General features: G+C 37.5%; 1 protein-coding gene across 3 annotated transcripts; it reads left to right on the forward strand.

The window, feature by feature from the left end:
* Nucleotides 1-2,797: 2,797 nt before the first annotated feature.
* On the forward strand, nucleotides 2,798-5,541 carry LOC127756739 (ubiquitin-like-conjugating enzyme ATG10). Of its 3 annotated transcripts, XR_008013296.1 has the most exons (9): nucleotides 2,798-3,083; nucleotides 3,484-3,687; nucleotides 3,792-3,845; nucleotides 3,928-3,987; nucleotides 4,238-4,337; nucleotides 4,416-4,513; nucleotides 4,630-4,804; nucleotides 5,246-5,371; nucleotides 5,487-5,541. XR_008013296.1 is itself a non-coding variant. In XM_052282118.1 (8 exons), the coding sequence occupies exons 2-8, from the start codon at nucleotides 3,532-3,534 to the stop codon at nucleotides 5,269-5,271; spliced, it is 669 nt and encodes a 222-aa protein (XP_052138078.1). In that variant the 5' UTR covers nucleotides 2,798-3,083; nucleotides 3,484-3,531; the 3' UTR covers nucleotides 5,272-5,541. The 3 variants fall into 3 exon arrangements, 1 of the variants encoding a protein (XP_052138078.1); XR_008013297.1 differs by having other exon boundaries at nucleotides 4,604-4,804; nucleotides 5,246-5,541; XM_052282118.1 differs by having other exon boundaries at nucleotides 5,246-5,541.
* Nucleotides 5,542-9,914: the final 4,373 nt, after the last annotated feature.

Consider the following 9,914-nt stretch of genomic DNA (forward strand, 5'->3'; position numbering starts at 1 on the left):
CACTGCATCTGCCTATGTAGTTTGTATGGAGAGACGGTTCTTGTTCTGTTTAATTTCTTCTGGACATACTGACCAGTTCCTGTCATGGAGTTCTACAGGTAGTTTTGAGTTTGCCTCACTATGAACTTAAAATTATTACATGATGATACTGAAAATAAGCATCTGTACGAAAGGACTGGAGGGGTGTGTAATGAATCCCCTCTAAATTTCAGTCTCTATCGCGGTGTTTAGTTACAAAATTTTCCTTCGAACTTTCAACTTTTCCATCACATCAAAACTTTCCTACTCGCACAAACTTTCAACATTTCCGTTACATCGTTCCAATTTCAACCAAAATTTCAGCTAAACACACCCTATATCGATCTCTTTTCTCTGCTTACGTTGGCATCATCATCCTCCAACTGCCACGTCGCCGATAGATGCCGTTTTCTGCTTTGTTGGTTCATCTTCAATGCACCGCGTTCTAGCTTAGCCACAGGACACTGTTTCTTCCCATTCCTCGTCAATCTATCCATCTATGATCTCCCTCGTCAATCTCTTTCTCTAATAATAGCAAAAACTAAATCACCGTGATAAGCCAAATTCTTTTCTCATATGAGACTGTCTACCCACCATTCGATAAAAAAAATACACCTACGAGTGATGAGCCAAATCCTTTTTTTCATATGAGGTTGTCTACCCACCATTCGGTAAAGAAATACACCCTAAAAATCATGCAAGCTATGGATCATCTGATTGCTTTGAGATTCGACCCAAACCCTAAAAACCATTTCCTCCCTCCATCCCTCCCTCTCCTGAGTCCCTCCTCAGACCTCACACCACCGCCACTATCACTAGCATCAATTGTGTCGCGCCTCTACTGTCATCCCTCCTCGCTAGGCCTCCTCTCTCTTCTTTTCCCCATTTCATTTTCCTTAAGCTGGAAGCGATGAGCTATCACCACCCCCCCTCGGCGCATTGTCATCTTCCTAGTCTCCACCTCTTCGGCCGCTCCCAGCCGCCGAATTTGCTACAAGTAGCCACCTCCTCCTAACCAATCATGCTAGCCCACAAGATGAGGCGTCGCCCCAGCATAGCATATGCAAACGGTTGTGCTGGCACAGTCCATTTGGCCACCTTTAACGTAGTATGTGTTATTTACTTTGATTGTTTAGTCTTAAGTTTTTCTTTATTGTGCATATTTTTGGGTGTATAGCCTGCAATGATATAAACCTGGTCAATTACTTTTGCGGTTCAAAAGAACCGATGCTGAAAAATAGGTTGAATGATAAAGAAACTCCAAAATCAAGTCTAAGTTTTGAAATTGAAATTTCGAAATCGACTAATAAACCAACAAGTAGACGATGAAAATCTAGCTTACTAAATACTCCTTAGATATAACCTATGCGAAAGCACCGCCAGACCTGGGCAACCATCGCCATCATCTTGATTGATTTATCATCGAGTTGTTCTAAAACCGGTTGATACAACGTTCTATGAAAGTAGTGAATCGATCGCCACAGATTCACTATTGCAAGAGAACCACAACACAATTGCATAAACGACGTACCATAGATTGAAGGTTTACTGGAGAACTGTCTCACCACTGGATTTAATTAAATTAATGTGAGTAAAAAAATAGTTAATTTTGCAGAAAAAAATATTAGTTATTTAATGTGAGAGCTTAGTTTAATGTACCCCTACTATCCTTTTCCTTTCTACTCCCTCCATCCTAATATGATCATCCTACTAACAAAAACCAAAAATACCATTTTAATCATCGCATATAGTTAGGTGTTGTTGGTAATCTCGTGGACGACGTCTCGTATCGCATGCATGCATGGATGGAATTAATGCGTGTATGTAATTCCAAAGAGTTAACACCAGTGCCACAACATCTCTTCTCCCACCGAGCAAAACGCATGGACATGATGGATAGAGTAGACCACAACACCATGGTCACTGTGGCTGGAGTAGGAGACGGGGTCGTGGTTACCGTGCCCGGAGAGGGAGGCAATGTCGCAGGGGTCACGGTTAGCCGAAGCGCACACGGAGATATCGTTGGATCAAGGAGTTGCATGCCACAATGCACTTTGCATGCACTTTCATCGATCTTACGGGACCCAATGAAGATGGCGAGATACTATTTACATGCAACTCAAAGCGACAATTAATTATTTGATGATGATTTAATATCAGAATTAAGTAGGCCGTGTTGTACTTGGTCTTGGTGTGTTTTCTTATACGATGATCATATTGGGATGGAGGAAGTGTTGGTACTAATTATTTTGTAAAATATGTTGGGAGCAAGGAAAACAGAGGAGTTCTTCACTTAGTGTCTTTCTAAACAAGGGAGCTCGTGTGGTGTATGTTGTTGTGTGCTGCTAGCTAGCTTTGTATTCATTTTAATGTAAACTAGTATCCGTCATACACACATACACTTGGTTGCTTATTTATAGGCCTATCAAACCGATATGGAGGAAACTTCATGATTCTACTAGTAAGTTGAAGTCGGGTGGGCTGGTTTCACCATAAGGAATTTAACCAGTTGAGCTACGCTCACTTCGTAAAACTCTAGATTTTTACAGAGTAGTGCTAGTGTCTTTGACTATTTTATATCTAGATTATTACCGAGTGGAAAGATGAGAGAGTTTGAGATTATAGTAGAAGTCTTTGTAAATAAATTAATTTACTCCAACAGGTAGTATTTACTATTGGTAGCGAGAGTGGATTTTGCAGTTTGAACCCCAAGTTGGACCGCTAATAATTTGGACGGGTTTACCTTTTTTCAGTTTGAACCCTGTTTAGACCGCTAATAACGGTTTTAGTCCCTGACGAGTTCTTCCTCCTCCTCCGACGCCGCCGCCGCCGCCGCCGCCGCCACGCCGCTCGCCGGCGGCCCCTCGCCATCGCCGCCTCTCGTTAGCTCCCCCCCCCCCCGCGCCGACGCCGGCTTTGGCCTCTGTGGCTCGTGCCCTTCCAGGTTCCACTGCTCTCCGCCCCTCGGCTTGCTCGGCGCCGCGCGCCGCCTCCCTCAACTCTCGCCGTCTCCGCACGCCCTGCTCGGCTACTCGCCGCCGGCCGCGGCGGTAGTCAAGATCGAGGTAATAAATCCCTGGATTGAATCCCCTTCTCAAATCCCCCAATCCGTTCCCCATTTTTTTTTTGTTCTGAATCGATCACTCAATCAACTGTAGCTGAACTTAATAATAGGCACTAGTAGACCTGTTCATCAAGATCATTTTTCAATGTGTTCGTGCTTCTTTTTTTTAGGAGATTAACACAATATTTTAACTCTTGCATTCATAACTCACCATAGAAAATTCAGGTTGGACTCCTACTGCAATGTACGCGTATGGTATTGTTAGTTTGGTACTTTGGTTTGGATCTGGAAAGCAATTAAAATCTGTACAGATTAATTTGTGCTGTTTTTTTCTTTTTTTGGCGGCATGGTGCTATCAACTTTTAATCTCATGACTAACAATATTTTCTGTCAATACGTAGCCATCAAATCCTGTGTTTGCCACTGGCATTAGATTTGGTGGTTTTGTGATGGGAGGCTCCTCAATTGGGGAGGGAACTCTGTCCCTCGGTGACTTCGTTGCGTCTGCAAAGGCCCTGATTGAGAAGTGGAAGGTGATTGATGTAGAAGATTCTCTTCCTGATTGGCAATGGAAACCGTGTGGCAAGACGGGGGTTCCATCTGAGGTTGTGCTATCAGATGCATGAGCATTACTCTCTTTTTCCTTTTTTCAGATTAATTTTACTTAAAAGATGGCGAATGCCGATATGCTTGCTTGTCCTTTATGCAGGAAGAGGGCTACCTAGCTCTCGAAGGAGTATACCGCAATCCTGGAGGAAGGCATGTTAGTATCGTCCTCGTGTACTTACATGTATTACAAGTAATATGAGCTTCCAAATTAGTGTTGACTTGAAATTTTCCTCTAGGAACAAATTGGGGATAGCAGTAATTTCGATGATGCGGACATTGTCAGCGATGATGCTTGGGTAACTTTTCAGTACACATTGTTCATTTTATGTTTCTGCTACCTGCTTATTGATGGTGCCTAGGTACTTTCTCTTACCCTCTGCAATTTGCATATATTCGGAATATTTTTCCTATAAGAGAAGATACCAAATAGCTGGCATAACGCAGTCATTTGAATTGATAACTTACTCAGAAATAACTGAAATAACTTTTGATCTCTAAATTCTCATATGTTCAATACTAACATTTATGATTTCCTTCTCTTTGCAGGCCCAGAGCTCTAGTGAGAGTGTTCATATTTATGATTACCATGTTGTCTATAGTTTTTCTTACAAGGTTCCAGTGCTATACTTTCAGGGTCATCAGGCTGGTATGCATATTACAGAACAAAAGTGAATATGTCATTCCTTTAGTGTTCTGTTGACAGACATCTCCAACTTATTCTTAGGTGGCCAGCTGCTAACTCTAGATGAGATAAAAGAGGACCTTCCTTCTCACTCACTTAAATTATTAGGTGAATCGAAGTGGACATTTATTACTCGGGAGGTACAAGTGGTTATACACTTCCCTTGATTGATATATTCTGTGTACCTTTTGTTGGAAAGTTTTATACTCCCTAACACTTGTTGTCTATAGTTGAACTGTGCTTGCACCCCCTGCAGGAGCATCCCCATTTTAGTAGGCCATGGTTCACTTTGCATCCCTGTGGAACCAGTGACTGTATGAAGTTACTTCTTGAAGGAGTGGAAAACAAGGATCAACATGTGCAATACTTACCGGCATGGCTATCTGTGGTTGGCCAGGCAGTAGGACTGAAAATCCCACTTGAGCTTTATGGTAATCTATAACTTCACCCTTTTTCAGTATATAATACTAAGGGTCCTGTACTGTTTAACTTGACATGGCATGCTGCTTTCATGAGCTCCATGAGACAATTTGTTCCAAAATACAGAGAGAACTACTAATTGATTTTCGGTCATTCAAGCACCCTGCCCAATCTGAATCTTTGAAAGCACTGATAAGGCTTGGACTTGACCTTCTGATATGAAGTGCTCTTGAAAGATACCTCAAGATTCGTTTTATTTACCCACTAGTGAGTGTGATATAGGAGATTGCTTGTCGAAATTGGCATTTTGTTGGCTGCATAAGCTGTATGCCTATTTCACAATTCACAGGCCGATGGATTGTGAAATACTGAAGGGATCCAACAATGCTCCTTTACCTGTTTACTTCAGAAGTTCATATTCAGCTAATTGTGTGCCTTGTGTTTTGTGACAGCTTCTGGACTGAAAACACAGGAGTAGCAATTGCTTGCCAATTTGCCATTTGGCTCTTGCAAGTTCGTCAGCAACATATCTATTTTGCGCAAATGCCAATGCTTATGATCAAACTGTACTGCATCTGGTAAGGCTCATATCTGGATCTTCCATTCCTCTTTACGTTTTGTTTGGGAAATGGAGTCCATGTTTCATCTGCAGAGTTATACATGCAATCAAGTAATACACATAACATTATTCAGAGATGCATCATGTCTCCTGGAAACCTGGAAACAACTGAGGATCAACTTCCTAGAAGTAACTGAAGATCATCAACTGGCCTACTAATCTTTGTTCTTAGTGCTAGATCATATCAATTTAGTATAGAAGCTAAAAGAGAACCCTGGTTCCAAATTGTTATTATGAGAACTAGAAAATAATCCTATTAAAGGCCAGCCTCAAATGTTTCCCTTTTTTGTTTGAAAACATCATTAATTATGCATGTTAGCTTATCGACCAGAGCATTTTGAACAGTCACAGACAAACTGATCAACCATATTATACGCTGCACATTGTTTCCCATTAGGAGAGGAGAGTTGACGCATCTGAGAATTTGGGTAGTTGAAAACAGATACTAACTTTTTTAAAGAAACTAGCTGGGTGGCCCGCGCAATTGCGCGGCTAGCACCCATATAAAATTATATTTTTTTAACATGATTTTACTTAAAATTTCTTAAATAGTTATCTCGTTGTCTTAAGATTTTGAAAGACCAAATCTTATCATCCTCGTGTTTATAATTTTATAGCTTTTAAAAGTCACACCAATTGCTACCGCTTACTTCGGTCATATTATTCTTTATTAGCTTGCTCGATCCACCATTGTTTCTATTCATTCTCCTTGAAACCTTTAAAAATTAGATTAAAAAATTATAGTTTTTAGAGTTTATTGTCCAGTTGGGCTTCTTTTTTGTAATTTTTAGAAGTCCCGTCAAACGCTTCAATTATACTCCTCTATGACCGTCCAGTGCATCTTCTCTTTATTGTCATTACTCCCTCTGTCCCATTTTAATTGCAACCATAAGTTTTCGCGCCCAACTTTGATCGTCCGTCTTATTTGATTTTTTTATAATTAGTATTTTTGTTGTTATGAGATGATAAACATGAATAGTATTTTACTCGTGACTAATGTTTTTAATTTTTTTTAAAAAAAATTGTCAAATAAGATAGACGGTCAAAATTAGGTGCCGAAAACTATGACTGCATTTAAAATGGGATGAAGGGAGTATTATTTTAAAAATCGAACATAATTATCATTTAGGTTTATTTTTTTTACATTCTAGAATTCCGCCAAAACGTCAGCAACTTTGTCACTATACTCCTCCGCGGCTCGCCTGCTGTCGCCCTTCTTTATTGTCATTGAGATTATAAAATCAAAAATGATTATTATTGGGGTTTATTTTTTTTACTTTTTAGAAGCCCAAACCTTTAAAAATTGGACCTTATACTTTTTAGAGTTTATTGTCTTGTTGGGTTTCATTTTTTCTTATAATTTATAGAAATCCCGTCAAACGGTGCCACTATACTCCTCTACGACCCGTCCGCCGCATACTCTTTATTCTCATTGGGACTGTAAAATCGAACATAACTATCGTTGGAATTCATTTTTTTTTTACTTTCTAGTAGACCCACCAACCATCAGTGGCTCTGCCATTGTACTCCTATACGACCCGCCCGCTGTCTCTCATTTTTTTTGTAATTGAGATTTTAAAAATCAAATATGATTTTCATTGGGGTTTATTTTTTTACTTTCTAGAAGTTCCGCCAACCGCCTTGACCGATTACTTCACGACATGCCCGTCGTCCTTCCTTTTAATCGTCATTAGGATTTTATTTGGTGATTTATTAATAGTTTGTAGATGTCCCATCAACCGCCACCACTCTGCTCCTCTATAGGCCTGTTACTTAATTAATCTCGTGATATGTTTTAGATGGTCTTTTCTTTCAATAGTCTTTACTTTTTTATCACCAATTTCAGAATTTATTTTATTTTTCTTATTGTGTTCTTTTGTTATTTTTATTTTTTATATCATCAGCTGTTTCAAAATTGTATTCCTACTTTAACTCTTTTTTTCATTTGCCTGATTTTAGATTTTGTTTTATTTTTTATTCCGAATTTAATTCATCTACTATTGGGTTCTTGTACTCTTATTTCAATACTGATTATATTTAATTTTAAATTGTATTCTACTTGACTCTTCTTTTCTTTTCTTTTTTCTAATTTTGATTTTTTAATTTTTTTTATTCCTATCTTTTACTAATCTCGTATTGGATTTTTTATGGACTCTTCGTTTTTTTCCCATCAACCTCTTTTTTTTAGGAATTTTTGGAAAAGCATAGGTTTTTATGGAATCAGATTTTTTTTCAACGTTTCACGAAAACTTTTTCTTCCATTAACCTTTTTTCTCACTATTTTTTTCTTTTTTAAAGGAAAACAGGAACCTTTGTTCGCGCTTGTTGGCACGTACTATTTTTTTTTAAGAATCGGACAGAAATTTTTTTTTCTCACTACTTTTTTCCTTTTTAAAGGAAAAATGGGAACACACTTTTTTTTTAATCAGATAGAAAAAAAATTCGCGCTTGTTTTTTTTGGCACGGAGGACGGGATTTTTTTTTTTAAGAACTGGACAGAATATTTTGTTCGCACTATTTTTTCCTTTTATTACGGAAGGCGGAAACCCGTTTTTCGCACTTTTTTTTTATCGGAGGCGGCTAGTTAGCAATTCCTAAAATTTTTAGCGCTTGTTTTTTTCCGTACAGAAATCTTTTTTTCCTTTTTTTTACAAAAATCTTTTTTTAACGTTGCTTAACCTGCTGCTGTAGCTTTCGTCCCCCTAATATTTGTTGATCTGTTTCTGTCCATATCAAAGCCTGAATATTGTTGTGATACGTGCTTGATTTATAGAAGTATACATGTATAATCTAATTCATACGGAACTTCTTTTGGCTAATAGAAATCAGACAATAATTTATATTGAGTCCGTACATCCGTATAGATCCTATATCAATTTCAATTCTGTAAGGCTGTGTGCCTCTGGAAAATTTTATTTTTATAGGAATCTTATACGTAGAAGTGTATTTGGATTTTATACAATTTTTAGTTTTAATATACATATAACTCTTAACTTCTATTTATGTAGATATAATTGTATCTTGTATACAACTATATCAATTAATCTATACCATTATAATTTGGACCCACTATAATCTAACGGGTAAGATTTTAATTCCGAATTTCAGCTATTCTAAATTTTTAGATTGTATTTCTACTTGGACTCTTCTTTTTCTTTTTTTTTCTTTTTCTCCGATTAATGTGAGAATTTCTAGCCCCCACGGCGAACGTGGTGCCTCCTTTAAAAGCTGTTTTAATAATATAATAGATAGATATATAGATAGATAGATTTCTGTGCTGTGTATTTTAATTTTAAAACGTCTTTGAGGTTTAATTTAGACCATTAATTTCTCGTAAAATGTGCGAGAGCACTTTAAAGCATGAAACTATGAGTTCACTTTTCATACAATTATGAACATACGTGCAATTTAACTTATTATTTCGTTAGTCAAAACTAACAAAGTTTAACGATTAAAAATCAAAACACACCATATAAAAAAATAATCCATGGACGAGGGCGCACCATCATGGCAGAAGATCCTCCTTTTCTCATAGAGGTTGACCAAAAAGGATCAATCAAAGGTACATACGTATGCAATGACGTTAGAGATATATGCCATATTTGCATGTAGCTAGGCATCAAAAGCTACTCGATGTTCTCGATCCAAAATCAAGGTAAGAGCGAGCACGACACTGGAGTTTGTTTTTATAAAATTTTTGACACTTTGACAGCTGCACGTGTGATGTGAAGTGTGAGCCATTTATTTGGCAGATACGAGAGGATAAAGTGGATATTACTAGACGAGAAAAAAAAAAGAAAAATCAGATTTACGGACACAATGCACGTCTTGTTCCAATCGGAATTTCATGTTTGTATGATACGAACACGTTCACGCCTTCTAGTACCAACCAAAAATATTATTGATGTTCCTAATTCGTATTACCATCCAATTGCTCACGTGCCAACGTATAAAACCTCTTCCATTTTTTATACGTACTATAACCATCCAACGACCATCCAACGGCTGAATAGGCACGTGTCTAATTTCTTTTTGCCAACTAAAAATGTTTTATTTTCAGAACCATCCAACGTATCACTGTGAAATTAATGAAGTAAATTAAATTTTACTTATTTTACTTTACCACTTTACAACAAAGCACTCGGAGGCAAGTTAGTGGGCGTATTAGGATGTGTTCGGGAGGAGGGTTTCTCCGACATGTAAAACGAAACACGTACGCATAACGTATAATTAATTAAGTATTAGCTTAAAAAATTTTAAAAATAAATTAATATAATTTTTAGAGCAATTTTTTTATATATTTTTTAAACAATATATGTTCAACAATTTAGAAAGCGTGCACATGAAAAATAGGAGAAGTGAAACTTAGTGTACCTACATGGACCACATTCTTCCGTTGCTAATGGAACAAGTGTTAAGGAATGCTGGCTAACTAAAATTGATCAACAAATATAGAAATTTTTAACTAATGCTTTTTTGTTTGTACTGTTTATTAGCAACAA

The sequence above is a fragment of the Oryza glaberrima genome, chromosome 12 (genome assembly GCF_000147395.1).
Source record: "Oryza glaberrima chromosome 12, OglaRS2, whole genome shotgun sequence".
In the NCBI taxonomy this organism is placed as follows: Eukaryota; Viridiplantae; Streptophyta; class Magnoliopsida; order Poales; family Poaceae; genus Oryza; species Oryza glaberrima.

What these genes read in the sequence shown, in the direction of transcription:
- LOC127756739 (XM_052282118.1), top strand. Translation starts at nt 3,532, where the DNA reads ATGGGAGGCTCCTCAATTGGGGAGGGAACTCTGTCCCTCGGTGACTTC. An exon ending in GCAATCCTGGAGGAAGGCAT is followed by an intron (nt 3,846 to 3,927) that starts GTTAGTATCGTC and finishes ATTTTCCTCTAG; the next exon opens with GAACAAATTGGGGATAGCAG. An exon ending in TTGTCAGCGATGATGCTTGG is followed by an intron (nt 3,988 to 4,237) that starts GTAACTTTTCAG and finishes TTCTCTTTGCAG; the next exon opens with GCCCAGAGCTCTAGTGAGAG.